We start from the raw sequence: 15009 nt of genomic DNA, 5'->3' as shown, positions 1-15009 counted from the left end.
TCAATCTGTAGTGGGTCAGGCCAGTTTGTGGATTTTCAAGGAATTTTGCACATTTGGTGAGGAAGATTCTGTGATGTGCATAAATTTCTGAGCAATTTTATGAATTATGGCCTAATTTGCATAATTTGCACAAATTCGACTGTAATTTCTGCAAATCGTCACACCCCCAAAATGTGCAAATCTACTTTATGAACATTGTGAGCCACTTTGAGGTCTCAAAATAAATGGTGAGGGTGGTACAAATCAAACTGAGAAGTAAAATTAATTAAATGTAAATAATGAGGATGCAGAAACAAATACTAAATCACACGTTACAAGCTGTTCAACAAGTACCAGTGGATTCAAAGTCAGGAGTTTTATATTTGGCCGACCAATCCAGGGGTTCGGGCCTCTTCACAATCACTCCTTCCATGTTCAAAATATTGCACATCTCTTCAATTTCAGCAACCGCTTTCTTTACGTGATCTGCTGGGAAGCTCTGACCTCCGTATTTCTGATAAAATCCCCAATACTTTTCGTAGGTATTGGCCTGGTGATCAATGAGAAAAAGAATGTAAGCCTATGCGGCAGGGTCTTGCTATTTACTGTTTTACTCTGTACAGCACCATGTACATTGATGGTGCTATATAAATAAAATAATAATAATAATAATAATAATAATAATAATAATAATAATACAAGGGCAGACGTGAACCAAGTTGCTTAATGATGTTGTTGCATAGAATTACTTCAGATTCAATATACTATTAGCTGAATAAGAACAAAAGGTCAATTTCATGGAAGAGATCCAATGTGGTGTAGTGGTGAGAGTGTTGGACCAGGACTCAGGAGTTTCCGGGGTTCTAGTCCCCACTCAGCTATGAAGCTCACTGGGTGAGACTTTAGGCCACTCACTGCCTCTCAGCCTAACCTACCTGAAAAGGCTGTTGTGAGGAGAATGTGGGGAAAAAGAGGAAACCACCTTGGGTTCCTTGCAAGAGGAAAAAAAGGCGGGATAGAAATGCAACCATACATAAAATAAATAAATAAAGGTGTGTATTTAGATTGCAACCACTGGACACCTCTTCAAGCAGAACAAATTCTCCTAAAAAGAGCAAGAGGATGTACAGGAAAGAAAATCTCCTCACATGGCTATTAACCATGCAATGAGTGATTAAAATGCTGGGCCTAGACTAGGAAGACCTGGATTCAAATCCTTAGTCAGACACAAAGTGTACTGGGCAACGTTGAGCCAGTCTCTGTGTCTAACCTACTCACAGGATTGTTGTGAGGATAAAAGGCAAGGAGCGCATGCTTACTGTCCTGAGCTCATTGTAAAAAGTGCAAGATTACAAATAAATAGCATCAGTCAGGTCCATCTCCAGGTGGAGGGGGTGCACAGCAAAGTGCCCTCTGGCGGGCTGCACCCTAACACCCACAATATGCAGTGGAGGTGCTCTGATCACTGCCAGTTAGGTGTGTATGGGTTTTGTTAAAGCTGTTCCATCTGCGTTTCTGTAACCAAATTTACATTTCAGTAGGGAAACATTAAGAACGTCTTAGGCAGCTGCAAGATGAACTGCATTAGTAAGAATAGCAGACACATGTTCCAGATAAGAGATCTTCAGCCAGCAGGACAGAGTCCTGTAGACCCAGAGACAGCCTGGAGTGAAACTGTAGCATAAACATGACCTACGCAGACTGTCAGCTCAGCAATTCACTGACTACATTTTGTCACATTTGTCTTAAGAGTACAATCCTGTGCATTTTAGGCTGAAGCTGATGTTTTATACCAAAACATTTCACATTTTAAAATCTGTTTATATATGAATGACCCTGTTCAGACAACATGCTAAGCCATGGTCTTGCCACTTCCAGCATTCCCCAGCCAAGATGGAGAATCCAAGGTTAAATTAGAATGCAATTCTATACATGTTTAGACGGAAAAACAGCCTACAACTCCCAGCAAGCCATGGCCAAGTCCCTACCCCATGACACTCATGCTCCGATTGGGACACAAGCGGCATGGGAAGGAGGCACCCCACTGGAGTTCGGAGGCATACCGCCTCTGATACCGGAGGCCATATATAGCCATCATGACTAGTGGCCATGGACAGCCTTATGTGTTTTTCTTCAATTACTAATTAATTCGCTTGCTAAACAAAATATTTTCCTCTACATTAAAAAAAATACCCCTGCAAAATCAATTAGGACTTCTCTTCCACCTGCCCTACTAAAAGAGATGCATGCTAAGAAATAAACAAGCCACCTTGACTAAAACTCCACCCCAGGTAATAAACATAGCTGTACATTTCAAGTTCTTTGACCAAATTCCAACTTGGGATTTGTTTCCATTTTAAAGCTTTTGTTGGAATAGCCAACTAATTCATCATCAATGAAGCAACCATATTTCTTAAGTATATGGCTTCTCTGATGGTTGGAGGATACTTGCTTAAATAACTGATTGGTGGCTATCAGTTATTAAACATACCTATTTGCCATATTGCATTTAATACATGCATTCAATGCAGATAAAGATTCTTTTAAAAGTTGGGCATTGGAAGGAAAGAAAGGAAAGGAACCTCTCGTGCAAGCACTTGAGTCATTGCTGACTCCTGGAGGGATGCCTGCTTTCACTGATGTTTTCTTGGCAGACTTTGTAGCGGGGTGGTTTGCCATTGCCTTCCCCAGTCACAGTTACCTTTCCCCCAGGTAGCTGGGTACTCATTTTACCGACCTCGGAAGGATGGAAGGCTGAGTCGACCTGAGCCAGCTGCCTGAGAACCAGCTTCCGCTGGGATCGAACTCAGGCCGTGGGGAGAGTTTCGGCTGCAGTAACTGCCGCTTACCACTCTGCACCACACAAGGCTCTTTGGGTACTGGAACATATCTTTTTTATTAGTAATTCTTATGTGCCACTTAGTATAATAAGATCTCTAAGCCGTTCACAGATAAATATTAAAAGTCACATTTAAATTCACTATTAAAAACCATTTCAACTGCAGTAACAATACAAATCACATTTGAAATGCAGCACTGGAAACAATTCCAGTTCCACATCACCAGTGGAGACAAATGTCTGCAGTTGAACTTGCAAATAAACAGATATTAATAATAATAATAATAATAATAATAATAATAATAATATATTTCTTACCCACCTCTCTGATTGGATCGAGGCGGGGAACAACAGCAAGCACAAAATATATAAAATGCTGATTAAAAACATGGCATACACTGTTTAAAAACATCCTAAAACACAAATGCGATTAAGCTTCGAGTCATGAGGAAACTGGCCTTGCAGAAGACTGTTCCCTCGGAAACCTCCCCAGCAAAGCCTTTTAAAACCATTTATCACCTTTAAATGTCAACAGTAAATACTTACCTTGACCTCAACAGAAAAAGGAGGAACACAGGCGTTTTCAGCTCTCCCCACAATGACTTCCTCAAGCGGGTCCCACTCATTGTATGAGCAGACGGGGCAATCTTCGGGAACAGGGTCTGGGGCTTTATTATTGTCATCAGCAACAGCACAGGCGGCCTGGGAAGCTGCAGCTGCGTGGGTGCTCTGGAAAGTTCGCTGCACCCATCCCTGGAAGGCTCGGCCGAGCTTTAATGTAAAGAAAAACAAAAAGAGAAAAAAAGCCACCCTTGAGCTACCCAGCATAGACAACTTCTTACAAGTTCTTGAAACTCTAAGGAGTTATCATTCTTCTAGGTGAGGAGCCAAGGGGCCAGTCCTCATGATCTCAGCAGCAGGTGAACCCTTACTCCACAAAGTTCTACCCTCATGATAGCAAATCGGCAGAGTTTTTCTAGGAGGGAAGGTTATGTTTGCACCTTTAAGTTTGCCTTGAATATTTGAAAGGCGAGATAACAGTCTTTCTTTTTTAAAACAGAAATATTGGGGACTCACCCGTCTGTGAGCAGGTTTATGAATTATTTGTGCAAGTTAACTTCACATGCATGTGACCTGCCTGCACCAGCAGGACAATGTGCAAATTGACGGTTCCTCTTCTATCCTGCCCAATTACAGTTTAAAGATACCTAAGAACTGTTGCCTATCAACAGTAACTCCTGAAAAGCAGACTGTATGTCTATTTCAAGTAGGCACAATTAGGAAAGCAATTGAGAATGAAGCTGTCAATATCATACTGCCTGAATACAAATCTATGATGCAACCATACTTGGAATACTGTGTTCAGTTCTGGTCACCAGATCTTTAAAAAAAACCTGTAGAGTTAAAAAAAAGTGCAGAAAAAGGAACTGCAATGATCAAGGGGCTGGAGCATCTCCCCCATGAGAAGGTTACAACAGCTGGGATTGTTTAGCCAGGAGAAAAAGCTGGTAAGGGGAGACATGACAGAGGTGTACAGAATTATGCATGGTGTGGAGAAAGTGGATAGAGAGACATTTTTCTCCCTCTCTCATAATCCTAGAAGCTGAATGGTGGGAGATTCAAGACAGATAAAAGGAAAGACTTCTTCACACAGCACACAGTTCAATGATAGAATTTGCTCCTACAACATGTAGCTATGGCCACCAATTTGGATGGCTTTAAGAGGGGGTTGAAAAAAATCCTGGAGGACAAAGCTATCAACGGCTACTAGTCCTGAGGACTATGTGCTATTTAATAAATGTGCTACCTATTATCTAATAAATGCTTTAAAAATGCATTTCAATTACTGCTAAGCCGGCAGCTTAGAGGGGGGCAGTTATTGGAAAGATGGCTTTTTACACAAACTACCTGTCTCTCCCTCTCAACTCTTTCCTCAACCAGAACAAGAAAATCCCAAATGGCATTTGTGGTCTTGATCTACCTTAGTCAACCTGGCACGCTCCAGGGGTATTGGACTGCAGTTCCCATCTTGCCACCTGGAAATGATGGGAATTGCAGTACAACACATCTGGAGGCCCCCAAGTTGCGGATGGCTCCTCTACCAAGATGGTTTCTGGCACAAGCCTCACTGAAACATCCGAGAGGGCTACATAAAAGCTCACTCTGGAGGACTTCCTATGGATTATGCCTCATAATAGTGAGTGGATCCATGCACCACATCCCTCTTTCACGTGCCATTTCTCTTCAACAGCACCCAGCAATTCCCTCTTAACAAGGCTGGTTCACCTTGCTCCCATGGTGTAGCCTTCCATGTGCACTTTTAAGGAAAACAACACACTACTTCTACATACCTCTTAGGGTACAAACCTATACATGCTTAGACAGCAAAAAAATAAAATCCTACAATTCCCACCTTGCTGGGAGTTGTGGGACTTTTTTCTGTCTCAATGCACACAGGATTGCACCCTTACCAGCCTAAAACAACCCCCCCCCCAGTCTGAAGCATTTCCTGATAAGAGAATGTCCCCTGGCCACCCCTTCATTCCTTGATTCTCCAGCTAGAAAAAGTCCTTTCTGAGGAGCAAGGAAACTCAGCATAGCATTACATTCCCCCACCTTAGTACCCTCCAGACATTCAGGACTACAACTCCCACTTTCCTGACTCTTGGCCATGCTGGCTGGGGTTGATGGGAGTTGCCCGTGTGCAACTGCAAGAAACAGCCCCAGAGGGCTACAACTGGCTTCAATCCAAGGGCCATGGCTTCAGCAGAAGGGTGGACGGGGCTTTCGGGCATTTCCCCCTGCTCTGTAGCAGAGCTCCACATTCCAAGCCACTTAACAGAAGGCGCTGCAGTTGTTCCACACCAGCTGTTGGGAACGGCTAGACAGCAACGCTGCGGATGAGCAAACATGCCCTCTCCTCTTGCAGGCTGTTAATGATCAACATTCCCGACCCAATATGGGAGGGGTATGCACACAAGCCTGCTGGCTCAGCAAAAGGCAGATGGGGGTGGACTGGGAGAGAAAATCCTTGGAGAGTGGAAACAGCACACTCAGCAGAGCCCAGTGTGATCCTCAGGGTTAGGCCCAGGGGAGGATGGTGGCTCCGATGTCAGTGGGGGTGTGAATCCACTCCAGGTTTCAGTCAGAGCTCTACAGGAGCTAAATGCACCTTGGATAGCTCCTTTAGAGCTCTGACTGAACCTGGAGCAGATCGGAGCCACCAGTCTCCATTGCCTAGCTCAGCTGAAGGCTACCACTGTACAGGTCATGGCTTGATAGCAAGATGAGGAAGCCTCAACTCTGCCCATAGGAGTTTCCAGCAGGCCTAGCTGGTCAAGGCGAGGGCAGAGCAAAACCAAAGAAGAGAAGCAGTCAGTCTGCTGGCAGGTAATTGGCCCTTCTCTCACCCTCTCCTTTGACAGGAAACACCTCTCTAAAACCAGCAAAAACCACCAGATCAAGTAGACAAACAAAGATGTCAAAGTTCAAGGCAAGCCATCAGATGTGGAAGTGCTCTTGGTAAGCCCAGGTGTGCAAGGGGGCTAGCTTGATTACCCAACAGAAAAGGAATGCACTCCCGACATGCTCTGAGGCACTTCACACACTTGGCTGCAATTCTGACCTGTTGACAAGTCAGCACCTCCATTCAAATGGAAGAGTAACTCACCCGCAACTTACAGTACATGCACAGCTGAGCACACTCCTATCACCCAGTTGGCTTTTACAGCCAAATCAAAGTTAGACATAAACCCCAGTGTAACTTAACTTATTTAAAAGTTTTATAAGTGCCTTTCTACCAACTGTCCCTACGGCACCTTTATTCTAGGGTGACCATATGGAAAGGAGGACAGAGTGACCAGATACAAAAGGAGGCAGGGCTCCTGCAGCTTTAACTGTTGTGATGGAGAGGGAATTTCACCGGGTGCTGCTTGCATACAAATGACACATGCTGAAATTCCCTTTTCTATACAACTGTTAAAGATACAGGAGATGTGTCCTCCTGCCCATATGGTCACCCTACTTTTACCAAGATAGTTCCCATCACCTGAAAACACTCAGTTTCAACACCGTATGTATTATACCTATTAGCTCACAGCTCCAATATGCCTCCTAGACATTTCACACACACATACATACTCCCTGTTTAAATCAAGACAGATTTTCCTCTTTTTTCTGGAGAAATAAAATATTTCTTCTCACAAATTTAATTTGTAACGTTACAGGCCCATAACATCGCAGGTTAGCTACATCGATCTTGCAATAAGGCAGCGATATGTGAAAGGGTGGGATGGGCAATACGTGAACTATATTGTTTGGGCTAATACCAAATATGCTGCATTTCAAACCTCATTTAATGCTTTAATGTTTTTAACATTTTTAATATCCTCATTCTACCACTGAAAGGTTTTATTTATTTAAATTGTTGTACACATCCAAGATGGCTTTTTCACAGATAAGGCAGCATACAAGTGTTAATAACAAATAGATAAACCTGATTTTCCCAATTCATGAATACACAGTTTCCATGTTCCCACACAACCATTGGTGCAGGTTATTGGGTGCATTCTCGTAATCCTACACGAATCTGTGTATCTGGATGCAGGACATGCAGTCTGGGGTCATTAAGTAGTAACCAGTGTTAATCCTACATAAAGTAGACCCATTGAAATGAATGGGACTTAAGTTTGTTGCAACTAACTTAAGTTCCACTCATTTCAATGGGGCTACTCTAGGTAGGATTAACACTGGATACTACATCTATTCATCCAGCAACAATAAATAGCACCTCTCCAGATTCAGCCAGGAAGAATATGTTGATAAGAATCACTACTTAGAGTCAGCTCCAAGCATTCTGGGCCATTGGTCATGTTGACTGGGGCTGATGGGAGTTGAAGTTCAAAACATCTGGATATTGTGTGGGGATCTGTATTTTGTGTTCCACGGAATCACCAAATCACAGCGCATAACTTTGCAAAAGCAGTCTAGAATGCAAAATTCCACCTTTCCCCAATCCGACAACCTACAGACGTTTTGGACGACAATTCCCATTGGCCCCAGCCAATGCTGGGAGTTGCAGTCCCAAATATCAGGAGGGCGCCAGGTCGGGGAAGGCTGTGTGCCGCCTATTTTCCGCGGTGCACAGCGCGGGGGGAGAAGAGTAGGACCCAATGTTAGTCCTACTTAGAGTAGACCCATTGAAATGAACGGGACACAAGTTAGTTGCGACTAGCTTAAGTCCGATTCGTTACGATGCGTCTCCTCTAAGCAGGGATAACATGAGATCCCACCCAACGTGCAGGGCCTCGATCCTCGGCGCAGACCCTTCCGCCCACTTGCTCAGAAGGAAGCATTGCCCCCTTCTTTTCTCCGCCCCAGCCCTGTCCAGCCACCTCTTCGGGGTGGGTCGGGGGATTCGCACGTACCCTCGACCCGATGTAATGCACGGCTTCGGCCCCCCGGCTCCCTCCTCGCAGGCAGCGGACGCGCAGCATCGCTCGCTCCCCCCCGGCACTGGCGAAAGGAATGATCCGCTCAGGTCCCCTCCTGGCCGCTCGCTCCAAATCAGGCAAGAGCCACCACCGAGAAAGCGATGCAGGAAAAGCCGCGCCCGGCGCTCTTTATAGCAGCCGCCCGCACTAGCGCCCTTGCTATTGGCTGCCTGTGGCTGGTGGGGCGGAGGACCGGGCCAGCGATTGCCCCAAATTAGCCAGGCGCCTCCATGGCTTTTTATAGCCTGCGATGGGGCGGCGTAGGAGGGGGGCTCTCTGGCGAGGATAAATGGGGAAGGGTCCCAGCCACCCAGCCCTGCAACCTCTCCAAGAGAGCCGAGTTGGAAAAACACACACTGCTGCTTTCTGTCCGTGGCTGGATCTACTCACAGAGCTGCAGCATCTAGTGGTAGAGGCCGCCTTCCTGGAAGGACTGCATCACTTTAGGCAGCACGTGCAATATCAATAAGGGCGCGATCCTATGCGTGGGTGGGTCCTACAGCTCCCAGCATCCCCCCATTTTTTGTCTAAACATGCATGGGATTGCGCACAATTTTTTATTTTGAAACTCCTCGCTGCAGGTAGAAAATTACCTGGCTAGGGAATATTGGAGGTTGTAGGGCTTTTTTCTGTGCAAACGTGCATAGGTTTGTGCCCTAAATTATTTTTTGAAGCTCCTCCCTACACGCAGAAAACTAGCACATCAAAGAGAAGCCTAGCCATCTCCCTGTAATGCCAGTTTTCTGCCTGCAGGAATTTATTCTTCCAATTTAGGGGGGAGCATTGGAAAAATGGGATTTCCCTACGGGTTTTCTATTCCTGTTACCAAATCAGGACTTTTTATGCTGCATCTGTAGACTCAGCCACTGGACGGAGTCCTACTTGGAAGAAAGTCTCACTGTGCTCATTTTTGTGCTTCCTCCCTAGAAAGGTGCATAGGATTGCAGCAGTGATGAAAGCAGGCGTATCCTATATTTACTTGAAGAACCACACCCTCCCCCTTAAACCATATCCATTCAACACCAGTCCCCCTCCCTGCTGAAAGGACATGCCTTTGGAGGAAAAAAACACCTTTGAAGTCATATTGAACATATTGTACATGCACCTCTGAGCATGTACAAAGTGCCTAATCCTCACCACTGAGCAACCACAGCCTGACCTCACACATTTCAAATGATGAAGTAGGGCTTCCTTCCAGAGCCAAGTGTCCTAATCAGATCTTGGGGTCTGGCATCCCTTTTTATTAGAATTTGAATTCTTGGGTGTTTAATACAGAAAAAGCAAACATATTCAGCTTCGCTTAAACCACAGTCACCTCTCAATCTTTGTAGCTGAGAAGAAATTTGAATGGGGTCTGCCTACTCCTAGTCTGACCCAGTGTTCACTGCAATACATTTCCCCTCTAATTTCTATGCCCGCTGGAAAGAAAGCAGAGGCATTTGTAATGCAAATGAGCATTCTACCCAATGTGGAGTTTATATTTTTATTACAAACCCAATTAAAGCAAAAGTTACTGAAAAGTCTCAGGGGTGAAAATGCACTTGTGGTTTTTCTGTCCTGTACATCTGTTTAAAAACAAAAAAACAGTGACATATTTCCCATCCCAGTACATTTCTGAAGTCTGAGTTAATTCTTGTTGGTGAAATATTGTGGTTGCAATTCAACTGTCACTCACATGGCTGCTAGAACTGCAAATGTAGCACCCATTTAAGAAAGGTTCATGTGTTGTCTTAAATTGACATCAACTGTAAAGGAACAGTTAAGATTTATAGTGTAAGAGTTCTAAGAATGCTAGTTGTGCTTAGGTCATTTTACTCAGATTGTCTTAATTTAGGTCATTAATTATTGGCTTGAGATTGACTCCAAAGGGTTCCATTCTACAATAATTCTCCATGATTTAAAAGTTTTTAAGAGGTTTTTTTTTAATGTTTTACTATGTTTTATATAAGTATCATTTTTATTTTCTGAACTTTCTGTAAACTACCTTGGTTGGTTTCAGAAAAGTGATATAGAAGCGCAATAAATAAACAAATCAATATCAGCTGATCAAGCAACATGATATATCATTTCCCTAATTCTGCATGTCTCCAGGAGCAACACATATTTGAGATATATATATACACACACACACACACACACACACACACACACACCAAGAAAACCAGAAATCTGCAAGTGATATCAATTGTACAATTCCTTTATCCCTTGCAATATTTCATTTCATTAATTAATGTCATGAATGTATGTATAATTTATGTGATTGATCCCGGTTTTCCTAATCATGCTGATGGGGTTAAAAAATGAAATTAATTAAATAAATAGTACAAAGGATTTTTTTTTTAAAAAAAAAACCCAAGTAATTGCACATTTGCAAAGGTGGGTCCGAGATCGAAAACACAAAAGCACTCTTCTGAACCCAAATAAAGATGGTCCTGGAGCGCAGTATTTTGCTTTCCAGCATGGCTGGCTCCCAATTAAAACAGTATATTACAACAACAACAACAACAACAACAACAACAACAATAATAATGGAGAATGTGTAACTGACTGTCCACCTGTCACTGCCATAGCACCAAAAATGTGAAACTTAGATACCTGAAACTTAGCATGCATACTAAGGGGACTGTAGGGATGTGCAGTGCAGGTTTATTTATTTTTAATGCATTAATTCATGTTTATTTATTCATTTATTTATTTTATTTATTTATTTATTTATTACATTTCTATACCGCCCAATAGCCGGAGCTCTCTGGGCGGTTCACAAAATGAACCGTGTTAATGAAAACGTGTCCATGTGATTGACACCTGCACTAACATCTTCAGCCACTAGGGGAGGACTTTCCTAACCAACACATAGCTTTATAGTCCATACAATTTGAAGCCAGGGGAGATTAATTTAGCAGGCTATCTGTTACTGTTCTGCACTTGAAGTTGTTATAGGGTTGGTCAATTTATTATTTTACTGATTTTAATGCTTGTGCCCCACTTATTATAATGAAAAGTGGGTAAGTAATTCTATTATTATTATTATCCATGCCACCATGGGGACTAGTAGTCCTGCTTCTTTCCCACTTCTTTGCCCTTCAGTCCCTTCACCACAGAGGGACTCATGAATAATGCAAATATGGCTCATGCATAATGAATCCTCCCTCTGAAATTTGCATGTGGTGCAGCTCTGCCCCCTCTCTCATGTGCCCTGATTGGCTGCCTCTGTCCCTTTCCACCTCCCTACTGGCAGCAACAGCCTGATCAGGAGGCCTGCCTTCGCACCCCACTGATTGCCCAAGCAAGGCTCTCCATCATCCCACTGGCAGAGGGGCTGCCCTGCTTGTTTGGTGCAGAGAGAATTAATTGCTATTAAAGCTTGAGCTTGGAATTTTTTCAAACTTTCAAAATATTCTGCATGTCTACAAGCTTTAAAACAAAAATGAGCAAAATCAGTCAGGTAGATCTCAAGTCATAAGCCTTACACTACCATATTCTGCAACTAAGATTGTAGTGCCTGAATTTGCTTTCCTTTCCCCCCTCCTCCTCCCTCCCAATCCCCTTTCCTTTTGTGTCATGTCTTTTAGACTGTAAGCCTGTGGGCAGGGACTGTCAAGAAATACTTTTATAAGCCGCCATGAGAGCCTTTTTTGGCTGAATGGCTGCATAAAAATGCTTAAATAAATAAATAAATAAATAAATAATATTCTTATATAAGGTAAGATTATAATTCTAATAACAACAACAACATGTAAATTTCAACAAAACAAAACAGATCATAAAAAAGAAATTGCTTAAATTAATAAGGTTCAGACTGCAGTGTCATTAAACCCAATAGAATTTAAGGAGATGAGCAGCTGTCTTATCAGAGTCAAACCGTTAGTCTATCACACTCAGGACTGTCTATGGTTACACTGACTGGCTGCGATTCTCCAAGGTTTCAGACAGAAGTTCTTCCCAGTCCTATCTGGATTAAACCAGGGACGTCCTGCACGCAAAACACGTGTTTCAGACTCCTACTGAGCTACAGCCCTGACCATGAGGCATACTTACTTCTGAGTAAATGTGCTTTGGGCCGTGCTGCCAGCAATTTTAATACGTGACATCTTACCCTCTGCTATTTCTAAACACAGTACAGTGCTGACCACTGAATAGCACAGGCAGCTCAGGAAGTCATTCTGCGGGATAGATTTCATTCATACCAAACACTCCCCCTCAAAGCTTGATGTATACAGCCTGGTAAGAGGCTGAGCTAAGGTTTCCAGAGGTCTGCATTGCAAGGACAATATTCTCATTCACAGGTGCTAAGCAGAACAGCTCTAGGGATGCTTGTAATCCCATAAAATGTATGCTCTTCATTGAAAGATGCTGAGCCTGCCCAATGGCTTAATATTTCTGCTCTACTGGGTCTTCAAAAGAATCTTTAAAAGACTAAAGAAAACAGACGAGATACTTGTTTTTACTCATGATGATATCAGTTCAGATAGTTTTAGTAGAGCTCATACGGAATGAAAATGGTCTTGCCAATGGCATATTTTCATGTGTAGATATCAAATTTCATAGAGGAATTTATCATGGGGTGTGTGTGTGTTTTTAAAAAAATTAAGAACCATCTTTGGAGCCCTGGAAGGTTGACTGTACAAGTCTATTTCTCCAAAATAAGCCCAATTCTGTGTGCTCAATGGGATGCTCTTATTAGCCCTGCTGCTCTCTGATTTGATTGTTCAGCTCAGTTGCTATTGATTTTATGAAGAGTTTTAAAATCTATTATCAGGTTTTATTTATTTAATACTGATTATCAATTGATTCGTTTATGATTTTATATTGCAGACTGCTTTGTAAACAGCATGTGACGACCAAGATATAAAAATACTGTAAACAAATACAAAGGATCCTCTTGTGATTTAGAATCCTTCAGAGATAGGAAATGTGACGTAGGCGGCAGAGCCAATGGGCTCTTCTCTCACTCATGAAATTTTAATCATGCTGGGAGAAAACTACTGAATAGGATTAAATGTGCCAATGATTGAAGACTAGTGTGGCAAATCTCAAAGTATAGGTGTTCATTGTTAAGAGGCCCCATAGCTGCACACCCCAAGAAATCATAAATTCAGGCAGCTTTGTTAAAGTGTTGGACTGGGAATCGGGAGATCTGGGTTCTAGTCCCCACTCAGCCATGGAAACCCACTGGGTGACTTTGGGCCAGTCACAGACTCTCAGCCCAACCCACCTCACAGGGTTGTTGTCATGAGGATAAAATGGAGAGAAGGATTATGTACGCCACCTTGTGTTCCTTGGAAGAAAAAAGGTGGGATATAAATGCAGTAATAAAATAAAAATAAGCAAGTTCTCAAGATGCAAGAACAAATTAATTAACAAAAAGCCCAATGCATTTCAGCTTTTCCTTTGTTTTGAGGCCTTCTTTAGGGGGTAGACAAAAGTCTGCAGAGTTTTTTTCACAGCAAAAACATTGTCTCCTTTATTATTCTACTGAGTTGCCAATACGTCCTAAATTATTATTTTTAAAAAATCTTTTTTTCTTCTTGCTGCTCTTCTATTGCTGCTTATATTTGTATTTCAGCAATCAACTTCTAGATGAAGGAAGCTAGCAAGCATTCCTTTTGTACGTTGTCAACACTGTTGGTACATTAGCCAATGGGAATCATGGTTGGGCTTTGCAGTATCTTACTGAACACAGCAGCTTCTCTTAGGCAATCTCCTCCAAGAAGCAAAGAGGTGGGCCCCAGGCCAGGAATCCAGTCCAATCCAGTGTCATGTGGTATGCATGTAAGTTTCACATGGCAGCAGAGAAATGCTAGCAGAGGTTAAGGAACCACAGGAAAGATCATGACTATAATGGCAACAGATAGGCTGTATTCTAGCATTCAGTCTTCAAGGAAGAACTTGACATGGCTATAAATCACCTGAAATCCAATGCTAAATTGCACGTTAAAAATAACGTGAAATATTTTTAGCCTTCTGTGGTCTCCAGGACCTCCTGATCAAGCCAATTAAGGTGCAGAAGAAAAATAAGACAAGCTAATGCTTGTCAGAGAATAACTAGATGCAAACGTTCATTAACCAGTAGTACGGAATATATTTGATATATATAGTCCATACGACCATGGACGGCGAAAAGTCCAGAGGCTACGTCACAAGATTTTGGATAAGACGTATGGCGATTTTTGTGGTGTTTGTCTGTTTACAAATATACGCATTGAGCATAGGGGAGCAGACAAGCATTTTTCAAGGAGCATCAAGTGGTAGCACCAGAACTGGGGAATACCCTCCCCATAGAAACCCCCACCCCCTATTTTCTCTTAGTTTTTAGACATCAGATACAATTATTTTTTCTGTGCACTTTTAATGTGTGATTTTAGTCTATAAGTGTGCTGTATCCTGCTTTTAATTTGGTTGCAATTTTAAGAGGCCTGTGCTTGATTGCTTTATTACATTCATTTTGTATTGTTTGTCCACTTAACTTTAAACTTTGTTTTAACTTTTGTGAGCTCGTGTGTGTGTTTGAATAGAAAACAAGAGTAAATAGATAGATAGAAGCCTGAGCAATGAAGTGACCTGTTATTAATTGCTTTTTCCTAGAAATTGCGAAGCAGCCAGGACTGGTAGCTAAGTGTGGATACATCGGTCAATTTCAGTTACTTTCACATTTTTATTTACCAACTTAAGTTCAGTTCATCCCAAACTTTGAGAATG

The 15009-nt window shown here is 42.5% G+C and overlaps 1 protein-coding gene across 2 annotated transcripts in view; it reads right to left on the bottom strand.

The window, feature by feature from the left end:
- Positions 1 to 8379, bottom strand: part of GATM (glycine amidinotransferase) — a 250974-nt gene extending 242595 nt beyond the window's left edge. For both annotated transcript variants that reach the window (XR_010026207.1, XM_063142557.1), the window contains exons 1-3: positions 8245 to 8379; positions 3365 to 3589; positions 334 to 529 (exon numbers count right to left, since the gene is read on the bottom strand). Coding sequence is in view for 1 of the 2 variants with exons in the window: in XM_063142557.1 (XP_062998627.1) it covers positions 334 to 529; positions 3365 to 3589; positions 8245 to 8313 (490 nt within the window). In the remaining variant the exon portion in view is untranslated. The remainder of the gene's footprint in view (positions 1 to 333; positions 530 to 3364; positions 3590 to 8244) is intronic.
- Positions 8380 to 15009: the final 6630 nt, after the last annotated feature.

The sequence above is a fragment of the Elgaria multicarinata genome, chromosome 16 (genome assembly GCF_023053635.1).
Source record: "Elgaria multicarinata webbii isolate HBS135686 ecotype San Diego chromosome 16, rElgMul1.1.pri, whole genome shotgun sequence".
NCBI classification, from domain to species: Eukaryota; Metazoa; Chordata; class Lepidosauria; order Squamata; family Anguidae; genus Elgaria; species Elgaria multicarinata.
The sequence above is the reverse complement of the archived record's forward strand: the minus strand, read 5'-3'. Positions and strand labels throughout refer to the sequence as shown.